Consider the following 26,019-nt stretch of genomic DNA (forward strand, 5'->3'; position numbering starts at 1 on the left):
TGACCACTGCGCATGTAATCTGATCCCCTTGCATGGTTTCCATGGCAACCCTCTCTTTCTAGTGCTTCTTGTTCCCATTTCACTTGTCACTTCAGTAATTGCCTCAGAATTTCCCTGTCTCTTAGAGTGTTGGGAAAAAATGATGATGATGATAAGAATGATAAGACAATATTTATGAACTGTGCATTAGCGGACAGCGGATAGAGAGGCAAAATTCAAAGGGAGATGATGCTGGAAAACAAATGCTGTTGGTTAATGGTTTTACACGGTGGTCCAAGCTGAACATTTATGGTGACTGGTGTAGATGACTGACCAGCTGAACAGAAGAGACCGCATTCAGCTAGATCAGGGGTGGCGAACCTCGGTCCTGGAGAGCCACAGTCCTGCCGAGTTTTGCTTCAACCCTAATCAAACACGCCTGAACAAGCTAATCAAAGTCTGAAGGGTTACTAGGAAGCTACAGGGAAGTGAGATTTTATCAGGGTTTGGAGCTAAACTCTGCAGGACTGTGGCTCTCCAGGACCGGAGTTCGCCACCCCTGAGCTAGATCAGCAGCACTGCCATACTGGAAATGTTAACATCAGGTTAAAGCAAACACAATCTAGCCTACTGTTATTACAATGATAATGATTCAGACTATTTACTAAAGAGTGTGAGTTGCAAACAGACTGAAATGGAGTAACTCCTTATAATAACATCCCATTAGTTAATATTAGCTTAATGCAGTAACTAACAACGAGCAATACATGTAGGTATGATGTTTTTTGCAGAGTCTTCAACTTCATTCTCATCTTCGAGTCTCAGTCAGCTGACAGTGAGAGAAAAAATATCAAACATAAAAGCAAAGGAACAAGGTACTTTACATAATAACTAAATTATGTTCATTTTAATAATAATATTGTATATTTTACCTTAGACCAACAAACCAGTAAGCAAATTTCAAAAACCAACTCCATCACCTTAAAGGGATAGTTCACCCAATAATGAAAATTATCCCATAATTTACACACCCTCAAGTTATCCTAGTTGCGTATGACTTTCTTCTTTTAGACGAACACAATTGGAGTTATATTATAAAATATCCTGGCTCTTCCAAGCTTTACAATGGTGGTGAATTGTGCTCACGAATTTGAGGTCCAAAAAAGTGCATCCATCCATCATAAAAGTAATCTATACGACTCCAGGGGGTTAATAAAGGCCTTCGAAAGTGAAGCGATGGGTTTTTGTAATAAAAATATCCATATTTAAAACTTTAAAATAACAAAAAAAAACTAAAATAACAAGTTCCGGTAGACTTCCAACACAAGTCGAATCCATTCACTTCCATTATAAAGCTTGGAAGAGCCAGGATATCTTATAATATAACTCTGATTGTGTTCGTCTGAAAGAAGAAAGTCATATACACCTAGAATATCTCTTTTCCTTTTTGAGTGAACTTTCCCTTTAAGCTTACACCACTGTTAAAAAAAATACATTCATTTATTTTATTTATTTGTTTTTTTATTTTATTTTTTGAAAGAAATTAATACTTTTATTCAGCAAGGATGCATTAAATTGAACAAAAGTCACAGTAAATACATTAACAATGTTCAATAACAGTTTACAATAAGATCCCATTAGTTAATGTTAATGTTATCTAACTTTAACATTGAGCAATATATTGTTACAGTATTTATTAATCTTATGTTAAACATTACATTAATCTTAGTTAATGAAACTACATCTGTTCTTTGTAAGTTCATGCTAGCTCAGGTCCAATAACAAAGGCGCGTTAGAATATTTTCATTGTTTGTTCATGTTAACTAATGTTAAAAAATGTTAATAAATTTGTTGTAAAGTATTATAAACCAAGATTTCTATTTCAAATAAATATGTTCTTTTGAACTTTCTATTCGTCAAAGAATCCTGAAAAAAAATGTATCATAGTTTCCACAAAAATATTAAGCAGCACGATTGTTTTCAACATTGATAATAATAAGAAATGTCTCTAGTGTAGCAAATTAGCATACAAGAATGATTTCTGAAGGATCATGTGACACTGAAGACTGGAGTAATGATGCTGAAAATTCAGCTTTGATCACAGGAATAAATTACATTTTAACACATATTAAAATATTAAACATTTCTTTTAAATTGTAAAAATATGTCACGATATTAGTATTATTTTATTGTATTTATGATCAAATAAATGCAGCCTTGATAAGCATAGGGGCTTCTTTCAAAAATGACCCAAATCTTTTGAACGGTAGTGTATGACCTGAGCTAATGACGTCAAAACATTGAGTTTAGTCGGCGCCGATAGCCTTGTGGGCAGCACGCCGACATATAATGCCATTGCGCTTCAAGCGACCCGAGTTCGAGTCCCAGCTCGTGGACCTTTCCCGATCCCATCCCCCCTCTCTCTCCCACCTTGCTTCCTGTCCACTCTATACTATCCCATCACAATAAAGGCAAAAATCTCCCAAAAAAAAAAAAATTCTAGTGATTTCTGTACTCCTGTCACTGTTATTGTCATCTCTCAGTATTTTCAGGCAGACTCCCCTGATTCCCTACTACAGCTATTAGCACTAGCGCTCAGAGTCTGAGGTATGTTTTACCCTTGAAGCAGTGCTGCATAAGTCTCCAGGGATTGATAGGCCAGGCTGATGCTTCTATCCATCATTATGTGCAGAATATCAACAGCAAGAGAATAGAGCACCTTATGCTTTCTGATAACAGAGAGATTCAGCTAGAGCTACTTGTCTTTCTCCTGCTCTCCTGTAACCTTTTAAGAGAAAGTTCTCAAGAAAAACAAATGTGCTAGCCAGTGGAATATTTCATAAATTAGGACATAAAAGTAAGAAATGGCTCACACATTCTCCCCTTCTTCCTAAAACAAAAACACGAAAGTTGCGGCCACGTGGAATTTATATTGTGTACTTTCGGGGGGAATGTCAGTGGAATTAATTGATTTGCCCGTATTTGTCAGGAAAGAGCAAGTGCCTGACTCCAGCCTGTGTTATTAAAGCTAATACCTCAGTGCTTTACCGCCGTGAATCAAGCTCTGACGTGTCCTTATGATGTATGTATTTATTATTCAAACTGTTGTGTGGGGCCGAGAGACCCACTCATCCTGGCCCCCGGAGACCACCTGTGTTTTCAAAGTAAAGAGCACTTAGAGAATGGCCCGGGGCGGCTGCATGTACCGCGGTGCCTCTGGACACAAGCTACTGTCCAGACCCAAGGAAACATCTGCAGACGGACCTCACAGTGAGGACTGTTTGGATGAAATCACTGTCTCCAATGTGTTTCTGTATTTCAAAAGTGTCTGATAGACCATACAAATCTGTCATGCATTTACATAACATTTCCTTTTATGATTTTATCCAACCAAAAGCGACAATAAAGCGCACAGGATGTTTCAGAAGACGCTTACCAAAGCAAACAGCACAAATCATGCATTCACATTTTCTTTTCTTTTTTTTAATAGAAAAGATCATGATCATGATCATGCAGAATTGACTAATCTAGACTTCAAAACAGGTTTGTTATTGTTAACTAACCCACAGTTTCACAGACAAGGCTTAAGCTAGTCCCAGACTAAAATGCATGTTTGAGCTGTTTTAAGTGAAAGTAACTTTCACTGAAATATCTTTAAATATGTCAGTGCTATTGTTTTGTCTTAGGATGCACACCAGTAATGTTTTTTTCTAGGGTACATTTATAAAAGCTTCTTAAATGGGCCTAATCCTGTCTAAGTCCTGTCTATGAAACCGGGCCTAAAACTATTAAAAAATAAAAATAAAAAAAAAGAAAGAAAATTGAAATAAATCTGAATCTATAAATATTATATAAAAAATTTCAAAACTTAAATAAAATTAACAAAAAAATTAAAATAAACTGAAATAAATGTATATGTTGAAATAAATAAAATCATTTAAAGCTAAATAGAAATATAAAAAACTAATAACAATTAAGCAAATGAAAGCACATAACAAAATTACTTTAAAAACTTACACTAAAATGAAAAAAAAATAAAAATAAAAAGCTAGATATTCATAAATACCATAATAGTTTACATATATTAATACTATTATAATGTTGTTGTTTTTTTTATCATTTGTATTAGTATTAATATGTCTATATATTTTTTATTACATTTTGTTTATTTAGTTTTAGTTGTTTTAGTACTTCAATTTAAACTAAATAAAAATGAGAGACAAATTGTATTTCAGTTAAGTTTTATTTTATTTCAAGTAATGAAAATGTTTTTTTTAATATTTTAGTTTCGGCGATAATAACCCTGAGAATTATTAATGTCCGTAGCACAAATGGTGCAGGAAAGTTACACAATTTATTACAATTTATTATACATTTATTACAATTTATTTATTTAAATTGTATTAACAGTTTTTTTTATTATTATTGTTAACAGTTTATTTTAGAAATAATGTACCATTAGCCGGTAAATATCACAGAATAAACCCAGACAGAGAGATCAGCATCAAGCAGAGAGGCCTCATATCATTCTATTAAGGTTTATTTTGCGACAGTGGCCGTTTAACTGAATATTTTTTATGCAAAATAAATAAATGGACATGTAATATTGATTGAAAAAATTAGTTAATATGTGACAATAAAGAGACCACAGCCACAACTACAGAATGTAGGAAACTGGTTGCCATGAGCAGTGTTAAATATACTGTACAGTCACAAAATATGAAACCACAGAATTCCATGATGGACGAATCAGAATTAAATATTCCAGTGAGCCTTGTAATATTTAGCAAGAGCAATTATACTAATAGTGGTGTTTGATTTAGCAATGGAGTCAACTAATATATATCTTGAACATGTACCCGCATGAGTTGATGGCAGTGAACATTGGATGTTGTTGTCCAAATGAGTTTTAGTTCAAATGTGTCATCTTTTTTTTTTTTTTACAAAAAAAGTTAAACTTTTCTTGTTTGTTGAGCCAGACTTTGAAAGGGTACTTTTTAACACCTCTCTCCAATCAAGGAATCTGGGTCAAAGAGTGTCCTTTTTGACTCATTTCTTTCTCTCTCCCTCTGCTAGGGTGTGAGGAATGGTATCATTAAGGTAATGTTCTTGAGAGGACATTTAGCTGAACTGTGATGTCCCTCTGCTCCTCCAGCAGCTGCAGTCACAGCCCAATCTACAGTGACCTTTGCAGCAGAATATATCAGCAGTGAATATGCAAACGCATCCTAAACCAAATGACTCTTCACAAAGTCAAAAAAGACCTGTTTATAAGCACAGCCTTTTTCTATATTCTATTCATTAACAGTTTTTTTTTTTCTTTGCATTTCTGCATACATTTCAACTGGGATAGTTGAAATTTTCAACTTTGTTCTTTGTACCGCACAGTGAAATGGGCTCTGTGCATTGTCCTATTTGCCAAGTTCAAGGGTCCATAATAGTTTAATGGTTCATAAAAAAGACAAAAAGTGGAATTTGTAAAATTTGGATTGTGTTAGGGCAGTATATTTATATTGTCCCATCGGCCAATGGAAAAATATTGGTACAGTAAAATGTGCTTAAAAATCAGTGCACCCTTTATTAAGCCCCCTTTTCAGATTTAATGCATCCTTACAGGTGGCGGAAAAAAATACGGAATTTCTTCATTCAAAACAGCGCATATTGCAAGCAGCGCCATAGATGCAGAGGACTTTATGAAGTGTTGTGTTATATAAAGGGGAGGTTCATGCATCAATAATTAACAAACGAATAAGGCTACGTCCACACGAATCCGGAGCTTACCCTAACCAATCTTTTTTCCCCCCTCGTCTCAAGAAATATTTGCGTCCACACGAAACCACTGAAACGATGTAGTCCACATGCCAGACCATTATGTGGCGCTGTAATCCTGCCACAGTGATACACTTAAAGCAGCGAATAAGACTTGGATCATGCACATAAACCTTGCGCGCTTTATACAAACTATAGTAAAGCTTAGAAATAACACTTTATTCTGGCTCAGTAGCTTCTGCAGCACGAGCATAAGCATCTAATGTTTTTGTTGGTGCCATTTTGTGCTGTTAGCGGCGTCTGACTAGGGTCGACACGTGGGGTGATGACATCATCGTTTCAGAAAATATACGGATTGGCTGTCGACACGAAAACGCAAAGACGGCGTTGTCAGATTTATCCACTCTGGGACCCGGTTTCAAAAAATAGAGGTTTCACCTTTCGAAAACCCACCTGTCCGTACAAAATTTGTGCGTATTCACAAAAACGCGTCTCCGTGTGGACGGGGCCTAAGTAGCTTGGATTCAAAGTCATACTAGACAAACTCTTCTAACGGAATCCAAATTTTGAGCACTTTTTATTGTGCCAGTCTTTGTTTATGAACCTTTGAACTTACACTGTAGGACAATGCATACTGAGCCACTGCGTCAGCAGCATTTCGCAGTGCGTTTTCTTGGCCGCCACAGAGTTAAATTAGTTAAAGCAGACATAAGGCCTTGAAATTAGAAGTACTGCTCTAATGAAAGCCAAATTTTGAGCACTTTTTACTGTATACGGACCCTTGAATTTGGCAAATAGGACAGTGCACACAGCTGTATTGCGCCATCAGCCCATTTCACAGTGCGTTTTCTTGGCCGCCACAGAGTTAAATTAGTTAAAGCGGACATAAGACCTTGAAATTAGAAGTACTGCTCTAATGAAAGCCAAATTTTGAGCACTTTTTACTGTATACGGACCCTTGAATTTGGCAAATAGGACAGTGCACATAGCCGTATTGTGCCATCAGCCCATTTCACAGCGCGGTTTCTCGGCCGCCACAGAGTTAAATTCGTTAAAGCGAGCAAAAGGCCACAAAATTAGAAGTACTGCTCTAATGAGACACAAATTTTCAGCACTTTTTACTGTACCAGTATTGCTTAAGGACCCTTGAACTTGGCAGATAGAACAATGTACACAGCTGTATTGTGCCATCAGCCCATTTCACAGCACGTTTTCTCGGCCGGCACAGAGTTAAATTTGTTAAAGCGGACAAAAGGCCTCAAAATTACAAGTATTGCTCTAATGAAAGCCAAAATTTGAGCACTTTTTATTGTGTCAGTCTTTGTTTATAAACCTTTGAACTTACACTGTAGGACAATGCATACTGAGCCACTGCGTCAGCAGCATTTCGCAGTGCGTTTTCTTGGCCGCCACAGAGTTAAATTAGTTAAAGCGGACATAAGGCCTTGAAATTAGAAGTACTGCTCTAATGAAAGCCAAATTTTGAGCACTTTTTACTGTATACGGACCCTTGAATTTGGCAAATAGGACAGTGCACATAGCCGTATTGTGCCATCAGCCCATTTCACAGCGCGGTTTCTCGGCCGCCACAGAGTTAAATTCGTTAAAGCGAGCAAAAGGCCACAAAATTAGAAGTACTGCTCTAATGAGACACAAATTTTCAGCACTTTTTACTGTACCAGTATTGCTTAAGGACCCTTGAACTTGGCAGATAGAACAATGTACACAGTTGTATTGTGCCATCAGCCCATTTCACAGCACGTTTTCTCGGCCGGCACAGAGTTAAATTTGTTAAAGTGGACAAAAGGCCTCAAAATTACAAGTATTGCTCTAATGAAAGCCAAAATTTGAGCACTTTTTATTGTGTCAGTCTTTGTTTATGAACCTTTGAACTTACACTTTAGGACAATGCATACTGAGCCACTGCGTCAGCAGCATTTCGCAGTGCGTTTTCTTGGCCGCCACAGAGTTAAATTAGTTAAAGCAGACATAAGGCCTTGAAATTAGAAGTACTGCTCTAATGAGAGACAAATTTTGAGCACTTTTTACTGTACAGACCCTTGAACATAGCAAATAGGGCAGTGTACACAGCCGTATTGCGCCATCAGCCCATTTCGCAGTGCGTTTTCTTGGCCGCCACAGAGTTAAATTAGTTAAAGCGGACATAAGACCTTGAAATTAGAAGTACTGCTCTAATGAAAGCCAAATTTTGAGCACTTTTTACTGTATACGGACCCTTGAATTTGGCAAATAGGACAGTGCACATAGCCGTATTGTGCCATCAGCCCATTTCACAGCGCGGTTTCTCGGCCGCCACAGAGTTAAATTCGTTAAAGCGAGCAAAAGGCCACAAAATTAGAAGTACTGCTCTAATGAGACACAAATTTTCAGCACTTTTTACTGTACCAGTATTGCTTAAGGACCCTTGAACTTGGCAGATAGAACAATGTACACAGCTGTATTGTGCCATCAGCCCATTTCACAGCACGTTTTCTCGGCCGGCACAGAGTTAAATTTGTTAAAGCGGACAAAAGGCCTCAAAATTACAAGTATTGCTCTAATGAAAGCCAAATTTTGAGCACTTTTTATTGTATGGACCTTTGAACTGGGCAAATAGGACAATGCACACAGCCGTATTGCACCATCAGCCCATTTCACAGCGCAGTTTCTCTGCCGCCACAAAGGATGCTTTAAAGCAGACATAAGGCTCTTGATATTAGAGGTACTGCCCTAACAAGAGCCAAATTTTGAGCAAAAAGATCTCTATTAATCTCTGTTAATTTATGTGCATGCAATGTTTTCTCATGAGCACACAAAAAGTTTCTCGTGTGCACACGAAAGTCTGTATTTTTTTCTTTTTTTTTCTTTTTGCAAAGGTCCCTTTAGGGGCTCCGTACCCAATAGTGAACAAACATGTTTTTTTTGTTTTGTTTTCATGTTTCAGAATGTTTCAGACGTTCTCTCTCATTCTCTTTGTGAAATGGACTGATCATGACACTGTAGAAGAAGGCCTCGTCTTAAGCCATGTAACACTCATTTTATTTTATGTTTCAGACATTCTCTCTCATTCTCTTTGTGGAATAGTCTGATCATGACACTTAAGACGACCTCATCTTAATCCATGTAACCTGACCAAACATGGGCAAGTCAGTGAGTCCATCCTCAGTCCTGCTGGGAGGGTCAATAGCACAGTTCATACTTTTATTTCAACATTTCTCTCCATTTTATTGATTAATGTTTTCTTTTGGAGCGAGACGGTACTTTTATTGCTTTGGCTTTTGTGATATGTTTTTGTTTTGGCTGAGGAGTGCGGAGCGCGCTCATATATCATGCACTTCTGCACAGTTTGCCTTCGCTAGCCCGTGGTGTTCGTCAGTAATTAGACCAAAGTCACAGAGGTGGCCAAGTTCAACCTCTTCATTAAGGTTCCTCTCCTCACGGCAACAGCTGTAAATGGAGAGAGAACTATCATTCAGAGGCACTGTGTGGAAATTTAAAATAAATGTACAGTGGGAACCAAAAGTCTGATACCACACTGAAATTCTAGGATTCAGAATCTAATTTAGAGCTGGAAATAAATATTATGAGATGAATCGATTTGAATGAAAAACATTTTGAAATGTATGAATTTTTTCAACTTTTCACTATTATTCTTATGCTGATATTAGATTAATGAACCAGTTTGAATTGGATTTTCATTAGTGATTTTTTTTTTTTTTTTTTTTTTAAACTGTGCCCACATTTTTTTTCACACTTTCAATAGCTAACTAATTCCCCACTAACACTGTTCAACAGTGGACATATATGCACATGATTTTATTTTATTTTATTTTATTTTATTTTATTTTATTTTATTTTATTTTATTTTATTTTATTTTATTTTATGAATAAAATAATCTTTATTTATTTAATTTAGTTTATGTGTTGTGTTTAATGGCATCCTGGTAAGGAAATGATTGGTGGAAATGACATTTAAAACATTTTTTTTTTTTTTGTTTATTTATTTAATAACGTTTTTTTATTTATTCATTTTCAAATTTACACTACATCATAATTATGTATTCTATATGTATTTATTTATTTTTTATATAAAATCATATATAGATAGATAGATAGATAGATACATAGATAGATATTGTGTAAATTTCATCACAATAAAAATATTCTGATATATTTGATTTTTTCCCACCTCTGTCTCTTATCTCAAGGATGGATGGATGGATGGATAGATAGATAGATAGATAGATAGATAGATAGATAGATAGATAGATAGATAGATAGATATTATATATTTTGTATTATATTATATTATATATTAGATTTTTTCCCACCTGTATCTCTTAGCTCAAGTATGTTGTCTCTTTGGAAAACAAGGAGTCGTGTTGAAATTTTTCACTGAGTAATTTGTCATGGTGAAAATGATGCTGCAACTTTATATATTTTTCTGATTTTTTTTTTTTTTTTCTAGATCTGCGACAAGGGAAGAACTATACATGAAGGTCAAGGTCGTTGAAAAATAGCAAGAATAAATGTTGACGGCATGATAAAATGCTTTCGAGTCCATTTTAATGTGATCAGTCCAATGTGACGTGTTAGTTTTAATCAAAGTGGCAAAAAGTTAAAGAAACACACAATACGTGTTTTGTTCGAATCACCACAGCGCATGATTAATATAATATTTGGCCAGAGGAATATGGCCGATGTCACGTTCCTTCGTGTGTCAGATTAGCACGTTCAACCAGGTTAAGTGCAGGTGTGTGTGAGACGGCGTTCGGCACGGTGGCCGTCTCTCCCCCCTCTCAGGGACCCGAGCAGAGCTTTCCCAATAGATCTTTATTTACAGCACAGGAGTCGGAAACGGCTGGTCAATCCATTTAGCCTAAGGCCACTGATTTGTTCGTATTTACTGCAACACCCAAAGAAAAGCCGAGGTATTTTTCCCTCTCTCCTTCCTATTGATTCGGCTCTTAGAAAATCTGCTCTGCTGTCTAAACACTATTGATCCCCCTGCTCTCCTCGCCAGCTCTTGCACCAGTGTATAAAGGGACTGGATGAATTGAAATTTCATTTCCGACAACTTGTTCCTTTTATTTTTTACTTTTTTTTTTGACCGAGAAGCAAGAGCGTCTCTCAGCGTGGGTCAATAGCCCCATGAAGGCTGAAGGTAGAGGTCAGTAGAAGTGAACTGCGCTACTGAGGGTCTTTACTGTATGTGGAACACTGCCATGAGGTGTGAATCTGATCAAAACGAGGTGTCATCTGTTTTTTGGTGCACTAAAACATCTGTGTGACCCATAATGTGCTTGTGTGTCTAACTCCAGGAATCATGTGGGCTCCAGAGGGCACGAGAGGAGCTGACGGTAAGAGAGAAGGAGTGGAGGAAAGAAAGATCTTCCCTTCAGGAGCAGCTCAACAGCATCAGAAAAGAGCTCCACAGCGCCACCATCAGGGTACTGCCACCAAATCTATCTTCCCATTAGCCTGAGATATAATCGATCCTTTTCACAACTATTATAGTCGTTAATAAGTTGTCGTAGTTGGGTGAACTTCTATTGTGGTGAAGGGAAACTACAACAAATATCATTGTTGCATTCCCATTTGCTGTGTGAGATTCTCCAGCTTTGTTGTTGTTGAGCAACAGTTAAAGCTCCGCCTTCTTCTGGAAAGGGGGAGGGGAGCAGCAGCTCATTTTCATTTAAAGGGACACACACAAAAATGGCTTGTTTTTGTTTACACCCAAATAGGGGCAAATTTGACAAGCTATAATAAATTATATGTGGGGAATTTTGAGCTGAAACTTCACAGACACATTCTGGAGGACACCAGAGACTTATATTACATCTTGTGAAAAGGGGCATAATAGGTCCCCTTTAATGCCAAGGTAAGTAAACACAAATTATAGAGTGATAAATGTAAATTTTTTAAAAATGAAAATATAAAAAAAATGTTGCTAGATTTACAATGTTAAAAACTGTGGAAACGCATCATCATAAAAGTCAGTGAAAAGGGTTCATGCTGCTCAAAAGGGGGAGGCCTTGTTTAAATTGTCATAAATATTCATACAACGACCATGAGACCATCCCACATTCCATTCCCAGCTCTTAATGTTGATGCATATTTTAATAGATTATCATTACCGCCATCGTAACTCTTATTACGGTAGACGTAATTACCAGATTTACGGCAGAATATTATTTTCGTCCCCTGCAGCCATTTTGCTTAGCAAACCTAATTTTTCCTCCGTCGTAAACAGGCTGCTTCTTAGTCTGCGACCCCCTCCCAAGAACGTAGAGCCGTTGATAATGATAAACACACAAACAGGCCACGGCAGCTGCGTCCGTGCCTGTACGACACTCCATCTGAATTGCATATCCGCCCTGCCGCTGAGATTGTCATAAGCCGTATTAAGAAAAATGGTCACGCGGTTTGACACAAATTGGAAAATGACATTTGGAAAGCGCCGCTGTGGTGGAAATTAGAGATATTAAAATTATAAATCAATGTCTGGGTAGAAGGAACGGATGGGGGGCGGGGGTTAAAGGTCCCCTCATGACTAGGGCTAATCTAAGTCCACCGGGCTTTGATTGTTCATCCACTGTCCACTCGTGAAGAAAGGAAAGGAGGATATTGTGTCGTTTATATGGAGTCAAGTCAGCTTATTTAGCAGCTCCCACACCACAACCTGCTAATGGATCATCTCAAAGGTGTGATATGCATTATGCAAAGGCATCCACTTGACACTTTTAACGAAGTCTTTCCTCCCTATGCGTCTCACCTTCAGTTGCCTTTGTTCGTGTGTGTGTGTGTGTGTGTGTGTAGGAAGAGGAGCATCGGCTGAAAGTGCTGCAGATTGATGAACTCCAAAGAGAGGTTGACAAGACGCTGGCACTGCTTGAAAAGGAGAGAGAGGTCAGCAAACCCTTCTTAATAGCCTCCTGTGCGCTCACGTGAACTTTTACGCATTCCGTGCGAAAACGTAAGGATGTACCTCCGGTCGCCGTGCACTTGCAGTACATACTTCTTTCCTTTTTTGTATTTTTTATTTCATTTTCACAGTAAAAGGGTCCCAGAAGGTTGGGCCTGCTGGGTTTCTGAAATCCTTGACACGTCCTTATTCGACTTAAGACTCTTGCTGTGCCCTCGTACCCTTGATAGTGCTCAAAGCTCATCGTGTTGTGCACATTGAGATAAAATAGAACAGTTTGACACATTGACACGTCGCTTTATTATTTGCGTTTTCTTCCTCAGCTCTCCTGAGCTCTGAACATCTGCTGCTTGGCTGCATTGGTATTGTCAATACACTGGTTGAGAGGAGGCTCAGGGATTCTGAAATCCTTGACACGTCCTTATTCGACTCAAGACTCTTGCTGTGCCCTCGTACCCTTGATAGTGCTCAAAGCTCAGCGTGTTGTGCACATTGAGATAAAATAGAACAGTTTGACACATTGACACGTCGCTTTATTAGTTGCGTTTTCTTCCTCAGCTCTCCTGAGCTCTGAACATCTGCTGCTTGGTCGCATTGGTATTGTCAATACACTGGTTGGGAGGAGGCTCAGGGATCATACTTTGTTGTCTGATTTCACAGTTTGACCTTCAGGCTGAAGATTGACTGTTTCTATGCTACAAGTATTCTGAGCACAGGAATGCAATGTCATTTCAAGCACCTGTTGAGAGCTTTCACTCTCCATTTGCTTTCAGTAACGTCTAGAATCCGAAGAAGACTAGCTCAGGTCTGAAGTTGTCTTTCTCTCATAGTCAAATTATATTGAACGGAAAGATCAAATTTAGTAATGATGTGAATGAGATGTAAATATTTAATTTGATTATGATCCTTTGCACAATGATGTAATGCATCGTTTATTATTAATAGAGTTAAGATTTAATTTGATTCATTTGTATTTATATTTATATAGTTTTATTTATATAATAACCATTTATTTATCTATTATTATTATTATTATTATTAATAAATTAAAATTAAACTATTTTATAACATTCTGCAGACACAAATGTAACTGTAGGGACAATTTACATTTGTAAATTGGAATATTGACAACAAAAAAAGGTAAAACTTTATTTTAGGGTCTTTTAACTAGTTGTTTATTAGCCTGCATATTACTAGTAATATTGGCTGTTTATTAGTACTTATTAAGCATATATTAATGCCTTATTCTGCATGATCTTATTCTACATTCTTAATCCTACCCAATACCTAAACTTAACAACTACCTTACTAACTATTAATAAGCAGTAAATTAGGAGTTTATTCAGGCAAAAGTCGCACCCTTGGTAAATATGATCAAAGATGACTGTAAAAATAAATCTGCATTGTTTATTCTTTTGATCTTTAATTCATAAAATTAGCAAAAATCTAACCTTTCATTGAAGGAAAAGAATTGAAAGTGGGGGGAAATCACATTATGAAATAAATGTTTTTCTCCAAAACATGTTGGCCACAATTATTGGCACCCCTAGAATGTTTTATGAGTAAAATATCACTGAAGTATATTCCCATTCATAATTACATTTTTTTTTTTTTTTTTTTTTTTTTTTATAGCACCAGGGTGATCATGAACATGATATTGTCCAGGTATGACTTCCTGTTCCACAGGAGTATAAACATGAGGAAACACAAAGGAAACACAACATTCCTTAATCATTCATCACAATGAGTAAAACCAAAGAATATAGTTCTGATGTGCAGAAAAAGATTGTTGAGCTTCACAAAATATAAAGTGTCTTTTTTAGAAAATAGCTAAAGCATTGAAAATCCCCATTTCCACTATCAGGGCAATAATTAAGAAGTTCCAATCAACTAAAGATGTTACAAATCTGCCTGGAAGAGGACGTGTGTCCAAATCGTCCTAATGTGAAGTGAGGAGGAGATTTTGAGTGGCCAAAGACTTCTCCAAGGATCACAGCTTGAATTGCAGAGATTAGTTGAGTCTTGAGTCTCAGAAAGCCTAAAAAAATATCAAACAGCACCTATATCACCAAAAGTTGTTTTGGAGGATTTCAAGAAGAATCCTCTGCTCTCATCCAAAAACAATCTCCAGTATATTCAGTTGTCAGACAAGACTGAAATTTCAAACGGGAAAGGTTTCTATGGTCAGATGAAACTAAAAAAGATCTTTTTGGCAGCAAACCCATCAGATGGGTTTTGTTGCACACATGGATAAAAAGTATCCCATGCCCACGGTTAAATATAGTTCTGCCCATCTGTTGTGGGCCTATTTTTCTGCTGGAGGTCCTGGACATCTTGTTCAGATACATGGTATCATGGATTCTATCAAATACCAACAGATAAAAAAAAATCAAAACCTGACTGCTTCTGCTAGAAATCCAAAAATGGGCCGTGGTTGGATCTTCCATCAGGACAATGATCCAAAACAAACATTAAAACCAACACAAAAAATGTGTCACTGAGCACAAAATGAAGCTTCTGCCATGGCCGTCCCAGTCCCCCGACCTCTGAACCGTAAAGAAAATGAGTGGAGTGAACTGAAGAGAAGAAGCACCAACATGGAGCTGGGAATCTGAAGGATCTGTAGAAATTCTGCATGTCTCTGATCTCTTGTCAGGTGTTCTCCAAACTCATCAGGCATGAAAGGTGAAGACTCAGAGCTGTTATCTTGGGAAATGGAGGTTGCAAAAAGTGTTGAATAAAAGGGTGCCAGTACTTGTGGCCAACGTGTTTTGGAGAAAAACATTTATTTCATAATGTGATTTCCCCCCCACTTTCAATTCTTTTCCTTCAATGAAAGGTTAGATTTTTGCTAATTTTATAAATTAAAGATCAAAAGGATAAACAATGCAGATTTATTTTTACAGTCATCTTTGCGCATATTAACCAATGGTGCCAATAATTCTGACCATAACTGTACAACCACAACAAATGTATTTTTGTTAAGAATGCATAATACATTAAACAATTATAATCAATTATCTGATTAATTATTAACTGATACATCTTTACCTAAACCTAATTAATTGACAAAATAAATCATTAGTATTTATTTAAAATTGTGTGTTTCAATGCCTGTTTTCTATTTTGTTTTGTTGTTGTTGTTTTCAGCCTGTCTGCTATGGTTAACAGTTAGTCATCTCCTGATAACATTACCTTTCTTGTATGTTGTTTTGTTTTAGTTCAGTTTGTTGTATAACCTATAATGATGGCCTTTCATTTTGTTACATTTTATTGCTTCATTGTGTATCTTAGTTTTCATGTTATACCCTTAGTTATCTGCTAAAGTAATCATCAAAACACAAGATATGCACTTCTAAGTTTTATTTTTAAAAAAGCCAGACATTAAATGCGAATTGATTGTTTCATCACTTGTTTAACACTCACACCTTGCGTGAGACCTTGCGTGTGTTTTCCCTACAAAAGAACGATAGAGGATATCAATCGCTGCACGCAATACAACAAAAAGCCATTGTTACATTCTCCTGTAGTTTACCTATGCAGTAGAGATCAGATAGATCATCTTCTCTAGGACACACTCTGAAGGACTGTGCATTTCTTGACTTTCTTTTCCTGTTGTTCTTATGCATTCATCCCTCGGCACCTCTCCGTTCTCTTCATCTCTCCATCTCTCTTGATGCAGGATTGTGTAAAGGCCGAGGAGCTGGAACGACTGAGAGAAGATCAACTCAAGGACAAGGTCTCTGAACAATCCACTGCCTATTAGCTTCTAAGCAATGTCTTCCTCACCGCAGTTAAGTGCCAGTCATAACCTTGCCATAATTTGAATTAGAGCTGCAACAGCACGTGTTTTTAACACCGAGACCCCACACGCTCGCCTACACAATCGCCAGTGATGGCTCTGCTCAAAACAACATCTAATATTATGACTGGCCCTAAAATAAGATCTAATATTAATGTGCTGCAGAGGCCAGATCTCAGCATCGGGAGGTACAGTTGACGCCAGTCACGCTCAACAGGCCACTATTGAAAAGCTGCTCTGAAAAAACTGACGTGCAAAAGACATACTTTCTAAGTTAACTAGTCCAGAGGTTTTCAAACTTGTTGATGACCCTTATCCCCAAACATAATGAGGAATGAGGGACTCCCTTCCTAAAATATCAAGGAAACTATATATTTTAATGTATACTTATACTATATATAATAATTATGTAAGTATGAATGACAGTATTAGTATAATTATACTATTGTGATATAAGTAAAAAGAATTTTTAACACTTCATATTCCAGTGTTCATGTAACGTTACATGTAGTTATTATAAATGTATAACTGTAAACCAAACCCTAATCCTAGCCTTATAGTAAGTACATGTATTTCATTAATTTTGCTCAGTACTTGTATGATTACATTCTAACAAAGACACCTTAAAAAAAAAAAAAAATAAATAAATTATATATATATATATATATATATATATATGTCAAGCGATTAAAATTTTTAATCTAATTAATTACACGATGTGGCGATTAATTAATCTAATTAATTGCAATTTAATCGCACATCAAATTTGGCTGAGAAATGACCCCCAAAAGATCAAAGTATGTCTCTTGCAAAAAAGTAGCTTTAGAAAAAAATATTTTATTTGAATCAACATGAGGGTGAGTAAATGATGATGGAATTTTCATTTTTGGGTAAGCTATCAATTTAATGTTTTTTTGTTTGTTTTTTAATTATTATTATTAATATGGAAATGTGTTTTTTATTTTTTTATTTTTTTATTTTTATGAAATGATCCTCTAAAAAAGAATCTAAATCTGCCAGTAGGTGGTGGTAAATGTTTTAATGAGTGAGTCATTGAGTCATTCATTCATTCAATTCGTTCAAAGGGCTGATTCATTCAGGAATGAAGTAAATGGAGCTCATTATCAATGGGTCATTGAATCATTGATTCACCCGATTGATTCGCTCAAAACGCGGATTCATTCAGAAACGAAACACCGCTGTGTGCTGCTCGGAGACGCACAACCGTTCTGCTCTGTCTTTAATATTTTCATTGGCAAAATTAAGCAAAAGCAGACAATATGTCTAAAATATAACACAATATTAACTTCTGATTTATTGAACTGTTGTATAAAATCAATATCACATTTGCACTCGTGCTATTCGAGACAAAAACAGTACTCGTGTGATATTGCGCTCGTTAATGGTGTGATATTGCTTAACTATATTATATGACATAAATATAAGACAACAACTCATACAGGGGCATTTTTGACCAGATATCTTGAATTTTAGGATCATTCTAACTGCATTCTATAGGCTCCGCCACGCACTGAGTTGTTGCCCTGCTTCCTATTCCTCATCAATCAACTGTATGAAATGTCAGATGACCTACGTAGGTCAGGGGCGGAGGCAGGTGCATTAATTGCGTTAATAATTTTAACGTGTCATTTTTCACCGTAACTAATTAATCTAATTAACACGTTAAATCGACAGCCCTAATATATATATATATATATATATATATATATATATATAAAGTACACAGAGGAAGTGTTAAGATCCAGGAAGGATTTTCTTTCCACATTCTGCTCCGTCTCGTGCACAGTTGTGAGCGCACAAGCCTTTGACCTTGACCTTTGATCCATTGACCTTGAGCGCAGATGGACGCATTTGGTCCATCTAATAGACCTTTCTTTTCAAGCGCTCAGTTTACTTGCACAGGTGTGCTGTTTTCTAAGTCCGTACTGACACAAAAATTGGACTGCATGTGGATAGTGTTCATCAGTGCCGATGGCGAAAAGTACATCATGCTGAGACAAGGACAAGGGAAGCATACTTTTGGCTTTAGGTGGGCTGGACCCATATAAGTGTGAGGAGGGTAACCTGAGGGCGAGCGCTCAGCCGCTCTTGTTTTTACAGTTTGGCCTCCGTGTGCTTTGGGACCTTAGTAAACCAGCTGCTTCAAGTGTGACCAACCAACACTTACTGCTGTGCTTACCTTGCTCCTCGGACAAGATTACTTTCCAAACAGAGCACAGACAGCTTGATTAATAGAGGGGTCCGCTGAGGTGCCCGCCGCAGTATATTTTCACACTTACTTACGCTCATTTCATTCGCATAGACTTTCATGCGCTGATCCCTTCACCGCAGGAGGCCGCCGGTTCATAAAAAACATACGGCTCTTTGAGACGATGTCTGCGAAAACTCATTAAAGATTCTAGATGTGTTTGAGAGCTGATGGACAAGGTCACTTCTAGACTAACTCGCTTTCATGTGTGTGTGGACGTCAGTCACGTAGTGATGCAACATTCATTAAAAGATGTATGTAAATGATATAGAACGAATCTTACTGAGGATTCTGTGTATTTGTAGCTGAAGCTGTGATGTACATGCTCTATATGGTCTCAGCTGTCTTAAACTCTTCTGTTCAGTGCATTGACCTTTTTGCTACTTTTATTTGTATGGACAGTGAGAGATAGGACAGGAAATGATGGCAAAGATGGATGATATCAGTAAATGTTGCAAGCCAGATTCAAATTTGATTTGTCCGCATGAACACCATGGATCAATGTGTAATATAAAGTCAGAATTGTGAGTTATAAAGTCAGAATTACGAGATATAAAGTCAGAATTGCGAATTATAAAGTCAGAATTGTGAGTTATAAAGTCAGAATTGCGAGATATAATGTCAGAATTGCGAGATATAAAGTCAGAATTGTCAGTTATAAAGTCAAAATTGTGAGTAATAAATTGAGAATTGCGAGATATAAAGTCAGAATTTTGTGAAATAAAGTCAGAATTGCGAGTTATAAAGTCAGAATTGCATGATATAAAGTCAGAATTTTGTGATATAAAGTCAGAATTGTGAGTTATAAAGTCAGAATTGCGAATTATAAAGTCAGAATTGTGAGATATAAAGTCAGAATTTTGTGATATAAAGTCGGAATTTTGTGATATAAAGTCAGAATTGTGAGTTATAAAGTCAGAATTGCGAATTATAAAGTCAGAATTGTGAGATATAAAGTCAGAATTGTGAGATATAAAGTCAGAATTTTGTGATATAAAGTCAGAATTTTGTGATATAAAGTCAGAATTGCGAATTATAAAGTCAGAATTGTGCAATATATAGTCAGAATTGTGAGTTATAAAGTAAGAATTGTGAGTTATAAAGTCAGAATTGCGAGATATAAAGTCAGAATTGTGCAATATATAGTCAGAATTGTGAGTTATAAAGTAAGAATTGTGAGTTATAAAGTCAGAATTGCATGATATAAAGTCAGAATTTTGTGTTATAAAGTCAGAATTGTGAGATATAAAGTCAGAATTTCATGATATAAAGTCAGAATTGCGAGTTATAAAGTCAGAATTGCGAGGTATAAAGTCAGAATTTCATGATATAAAGTCAGAATTGCGAGTTATAAAGTCAGAATTGCAAGGTATAAAGTCAGAATTGCATGATATAAAGTCATAATTTTGTGTTATAAAGTCAGAATTGCGAGATATAAAGTCAGAATTTTGTGTTATAAAGTCAGAATTGCATGATATAAAGTCATAATTTTGTGTTATAAAGTCAGAATTGCGAGATATAAAGTCAGAATTTCATGATATAAAGTCAGAATTGCGAGTTATAAAGTCAGAATTGCATGATATAAAGTCAGAATTTTGTGTTATAAAGTCAGAATTGCATGATATAAAGTCATAATTTTGTGTTATAAAGTCAGAATTGCGAGATATAAAGTCAGAATTTCATGATATAAAGTCAGAATTGCGAGTTATAAAGTCAGAATTGCATGATATAAAGTCAGAATTTTGTGTTATAAAGTCAGAATTGTGAGATATAAAGTCAGAATTTCATGATATAAAGTCAGAATTGCGAGTTATAAAGTCAGAATTGCGAGTTATAAAGTCAGAATTGCGAGGTATAAAGTCAGAATTGCATGATATAAAGTCATAATTTTGTGTTATAAAGTCAGAATTGCGAGATATAAAGTCAGAATTTCATGATATAAAGTCAGAATTGCGAGTTAAAGTCAGAATTGCGAGGTATAAAGTCAGAATTTCATGATATAAAGTCAGAATTGCGAGTTATAAAGTCAGAATTGCGAGTTATAAAGTCAGAATTGCATGATATAAAGTCAGAATTTTGTGTTATAAAGTCAGAATTGTGAGATATAAAGTCAGAATTTCATGATATAAAGTCAGAATTGCGAGTTATAAAGTCAGAATTGCGAGTTATAAAGTCAGAATTTCATGATATAAAGTCAGAATTGCGAGTTATAAAGTCAGAATTGCGAGTTATAAAGTCAGAATTGCATGATATAAAGTCAGAATTTTGTGTTATAAAGTCAGAATTGTGAGATATAAAGTCAGAATTTCATGATATAAAGTCAGAATTGCGAGTTATAAAGTCAGAATTGCGAGTTATAAAGTCAGAATTTCATGATATAAAGTCAGAATTGCGAGTTATAAAGTCAGAATTGCGAGATATAAAGTCAGAATTGCGAGTTATAAAGTCAGAATTGCATGATATAAAGTCAGAATTTTGTGTTATAAAGTCAGAATTGTGAGATATAAAGTCAGAATTTCATGATATAAAGTCAGAATTGCGAGTTATAAAGTCAGAATTGCGAGGTATAAAGTCAGAATTGCGAGTTATAAAGTCAGAATTGCATGATATAAAGTCAGAATTTTGTGTTATAAAGTCAGAATTGCAAGATATAAAGTCAGAATTTCATGATATAAAGTCAGATTTGCGAGTTAAAGTCAGAATTGTGAGTTATAAAGTTAGAATTGTGAGTTATAAAGTCAGAATTGCGAGTTATAAAGTCAGAATTGCGCGATATAAAGTCATAATTGTGAGTTATAAAGTCAGAATTGTGAGTTATAAAGTCAGAATTGCTAGAAATAAAGTCAGAATTGCATGATATAAAGTCAGAATTTTGTGATATAAAGGCAGAATTGCGAGTTATAAAGTCAGAATTGTGAGTTATAAAGTCAGCATTGCGTGTTATAATGTCCAGTTGTAAGAGAAAGAAGACTGACTTTTTTTCAGAATTGTGAGTTTATATCTCGCAATTTTGGTCACTTTATAAGACGCAGTTGCGAGTTTATATCTCGCAATTCTGAGAAAAAAAGTCAGAATTGTGAGATATAAAGTAACTGGTACTTAGTTTGATATTTCTGTGTCTAGTCCAATGACTTTCATGCATTTTGCTACATTTTCCAAATACAATTTGTGCCCCTGTGCATCCATGTATAAAGCTTCCTGTACATGTGTGTGTAGGTCAGGCATCAGGAAGAGCAGACAGCAGAGCTGCAGAGAGGATTTGACCAGAAGGAGAAAAGAGCTGAAGGAATGGAAAGAGCGATGGTACTCCATCTCAGAGAGCCTCCGGCACGCACACACACAGCTCCAGCAGGCCCAGGACAGCCGAGACCGGGCCGTCAGCAGCCTGAAACTACAGCAGGAGAAGAACTGCAGCCTGCAGGATGATGTGGACAAACTACACATAGCGGTGAGGGCAGGGATACGAAACACTAGGGAAAAAGCAGAGAGTAGAATTAAAGAATCAAAGTCAAAGGTCAAAATTCACACCTTCAAAAACAGTCAGTCAATTCACATATTAAACGGAAGGACTTTAGTATGCGTGTGTGAATAGTGTGATCAGTTTGAAATCATACAAACAGAATGAAGCAGTTATAAAGTCAGCAAATGCATTAACTCTTTCCCTGACAGCGTTTTTGAAAAAAGTTGCCAGCCAGCTCCAGCATTTTTTTATCATTTTTCACAAAACTTTCATTTTTAATAAGGCATTAAACATTTAATTAAAATGCATGCTTTAACCTGTTAACTCTTTACAATCTACTCAAAATACAAAATGTATAGAGGAAAATGTAGAAGAGGAGTGAGACTTATAAATGTAAAGCTATGGATGGGGGAGTTGAATAGCTGTGATAGAGACCAGAGAAAAGACTGAAGGAAATAAATGAGGAAGAACAGTGGCGAGTGGATGGCTAGAGGTCAACAGGTCGCCTGACTGTGGCCCCATGACCTCTCCTCATTCACACATCAGCACACTGGGGACCAATTAAGCACAGCTTCACATCAGTGTCCAATCAGCAGACCAGCAAAGGAAATGAGCTTTTTCAGCTCCTTTTTCTAAATGCATGTTATTAATCTTATTGTCAACAATTCATCCATGCATGTTTGATTTTTGATTTTGATTTTTTTTTCATAATTTTTAATCGAAATGCCATAATTGGATCTTCCAGTTAAATGATGGAACTTCTCTCTGCTGACAAGCGTTGTCAAAAGTACCGACTTCGGTACCAACTGAAATTTAAAAAATGTGACAATACCAGCATTTCCCGTAGCATTTTGTGCTCTATTGAGCGGATTCGTAAACACCTCTGATTGGCCATTGTGTTCACGTGCTCAACAGAAATGTCTGTGATTGGCTTCAATGATCAACGCTTCAAAAATAGACATCTTTGACACTCTTCACCGAGCGCTTACACAGATACACACAGGAGTGTGGCCATTGTGTTCACGTGCTCAACAGAAATGTCTGTGATTGGCTTCAATGATCAACGCTTCAAAAATAGACATCTTTGACACTCTTCACCGAGCGCTTACACAGATACACACAGGAGTGTTTGAAAGCAGGCGTCAATCAGCGGATATCTTAGGGATCCGCTGATTGACGCCTGCTTTCAAACGCTCCTGTGTGTATCTGTGTAAGCGCTCGGTGAAGAGCGTCAAAGATGTCTATTTACAACATGTTTTTGAAGTGTTGATCAATAGCGCTCAAAATGCAATGAGGGAAATGCTGGTATCTATATTATAAATGTAAACAATGTGACGATAATGCAACGACTTTTGACAACACTACTGTTGACATATTCCAGACTTATCCAATCATCAAGTCAGCTTAAACCCCGCCCCTTTCTTACAATTGGCAGCATGTTCGCATTCAGATCTGCCTCCATCCAATCAAAAACTGACAAATAGAACTACCTTTGTTTGTTTTTTCCGATAATCTGTTTCACTCAGATGTATGAAAGAAAAGATCTGTTGCTGCTTCTCTTACATCATGACTTTAAGCATTCTGCTGTCCTTATGCAATAGTTAAACTTGAGGAATTCACCTGTTACTCAAGCTTATAACCTTCACATGACCCCAAATACCAACCCTTACAACTGACTCACCACAAATCCTTACAAAATGCTCAGAGGACCCCTGCTGCTTGAATTTGTGTTGTGTCTTCCTTTATGATTACCGTAGGCAATATGATTAGACGACCTATCCTCTGCTTTATATCCTGCATCCACTCACAGAAATGCACTAAAATCATATTTTATTTGAAGTTGGATCATTCTGTTTGGAATAAAGGGGGGAATGGCACTTTAGCAGATAATTATGTGTAATCCACAATCATTTCCAATAATAACAGACAAAGTGGTTTGAGCCCAATTTGCCATTTAATGTGAGAAAGGCTGTTGCTCGCTCCCTAAAAAATTGGACCATTTCCTTAAATCGTCAATTTGCCCTGCATCCAGAATGCATGGAGGACAGAAAGAATGGAACATCATATTCCAGTACTATCCTCATATAGAAATGGAAGATGATTTTTTTTTCCCTTCTTTGTTTTGTTTGTTTTGAACCCTGCTGTTTTTAACTGATGTCTGTTCAGGGTCTTTTAGCCTGGTCAGCATGAGGACAAACTGGAAGCTTTGAACCAGGAAGCAGAATTCTTAAAGGGATAGTTCACCCAAAAATGAAAGTTATTCCATGATTTACTTACCATTTTGGTGAATTTTCATTATCAAATTTTGAAGACAAAAAAAAAATAAAAAATGCACCCATCCATAAAAAAATTAATCCATACGACTCCAGGGGGGTTTTAAAGGCCTTCTGAAGTGAATCGATGCGTTTGTGTAAGACAAAAAAAAGTAACTCCCTAAAAAATTAACTAATTGCATTCCATTACTTTTGCATTACTTTTTATCCTGCATTACTTTTGCTTGCTTGTTTGTTTTTTAATAACATAAATAAGTTCTATTTTTTGCAAATATAAAGGCCCTTTCACACCAAAAGTGAAATTAATAAGCCTCAGGCTGAAGGGAATGCAAATTCACACCTGTACAGTAGAGGGCGCAGCTCAAACTTTATGCCATTCTGGATTAAAGAAGAATTGGACACAGGAGAAGAAAGTTCAACACTCTTACTTACAATAAAAACTAAGAAACAAAAAAAAAAGAAGAAACAAATACAAATGTAATGTTTAAAGGGTTAGTTCACCCAAAAACAAAAATTCTGTCATTAATTAATCACTCTCATATCGTTCCAAACCTGTAAGATCTTTGTTTATCTTCGGAACACAAATTAAGATGTTTTTGATGAAATCTGAGAGCTTTCTGAGCTCTGATAGACTGCAAAGTTATTACCACATTCAAGGCCCAGAAAGTTAGTAAAGGCATTGTTAAAATAGTCCATGTGACTAAAGTGGTTCAACCTTAAAGTTATGAAGTGACGAGAATACTTTTGTGCACAAAAAACAAACAATTATAACGATTCAACAATTTTTTCTCTTCCCTGTCAGTCTCTTATGCTGTTGACGTCGTAAACACAGTGCAGCGCTTCCGCGTTCTACGTCAGAATGCCGGCTCGTTATTGGCCAGCTCCTGAGTCAGCATCACACCCAAGCATCGTGTACAGTGTTGGCCAATACTGAGCCAGCATTCTGACGCAGAACCCGGAAGTTCAACAGTGTAGGAGACTGACAGGGAAGAGAAAAAATTGTTGAATAAAGTCGTTATTTTTGTGTGTGTTTTTGCGACACAAAATTTATTCTCTTCGCTTCGTAAAATTAAGGTTGAACCACTGCAGTCACGTGGTCTTTACTACCTTTCTGGGCCTTGAAAGTGGTAATAATGTTGCAGTCTATTGGAGGCCCGTAAGCTCACAGATTTCAACAAAAATATCTTAATTTGTGTTCTGAAGATGAACGAAGGTCTTACGGACTTGGAACGACATGAGGGTGAGTAATTAATGACAGAATTTTTATTTTTCGGTGAACTAACCCTTTAAGTCATTTTTGTTTATTAGTATGGTTGAATTGGGTCATCGAAGGTCAGCAGCAAAGACATTGGTTAATAAAATGAGATTAAATAAAGTATATTTGTGTTAACATATTTAATTGTTGCAGGTTTGCATAGTTTGCACTGTTTTTATTCATTTTGAGGAATACTGAATGTGTTTTTGTGCAAATGAGATGAGTAAATGTGTGCTTCCATTTAGGTTAGGTTAGGTTAGGTTAGGTTACTTTATTAATACCCGCAG

At 36.4% G+C, this 26,019-nt stretch overlaps 1 protein-coding gene across 12 annotated transcripts in view; it reads left to right on the top strand.

Moving 5' to 3' along the window:
- Positions 1 to 26,019, top strand: part of LOC125265701 (trichohyalin) — a 195,688-nt gene that overhangs the window by 168,663 nt on the left and 1,006 nt on the right. For 11 of the 12 annotated variants that reach the window (XM_048186072.1, XM_048186079.1, XM_048186084.1 and 8 more), the window contains 4 exons: positions 11,070 to 11,198; positions 12,568 to 12,657; positions 16,356 to 16,412; positions 21,961 to 22,192. In XM_048186072.1, the coding sequence (XP_048042029.1) occupies positions 11,070 to 11,198; positions 12,568 to 12,657; positions 16,356 to 16,412; positions 21,961 to 22,170 (486 nt within the window). In that variant the 3' untranslated portion in view covers positions 22,171 to 22,192. The remainder of the gene's footprint in view (positions 1 to 11,069; positions 11,199 to 12,567; positions 12,658 to 16,355; positions 16,413 to 21,960; positions 22,193 to 26,019) is intronic. The other variant, XM_048186075.1, reaches the window with a different exon arrangement.

This window comes from Megalobrama amblycephala, linkage group LG3, assembly GCF_018812025.1.
Source record: "Megalobrama amblycephala isolate DHTTF-2021 linkage group LG3, ASM1881202v1, whole genome shotgun sequence".
NCBI classification, from domain to species: domain Eukaryota; kingdom Metazoa; phylum Chordata; class Actinopteri; order Cypriniformes; family Xenocyprididae; genus Megalobrama; species Megalobrama amblycephala.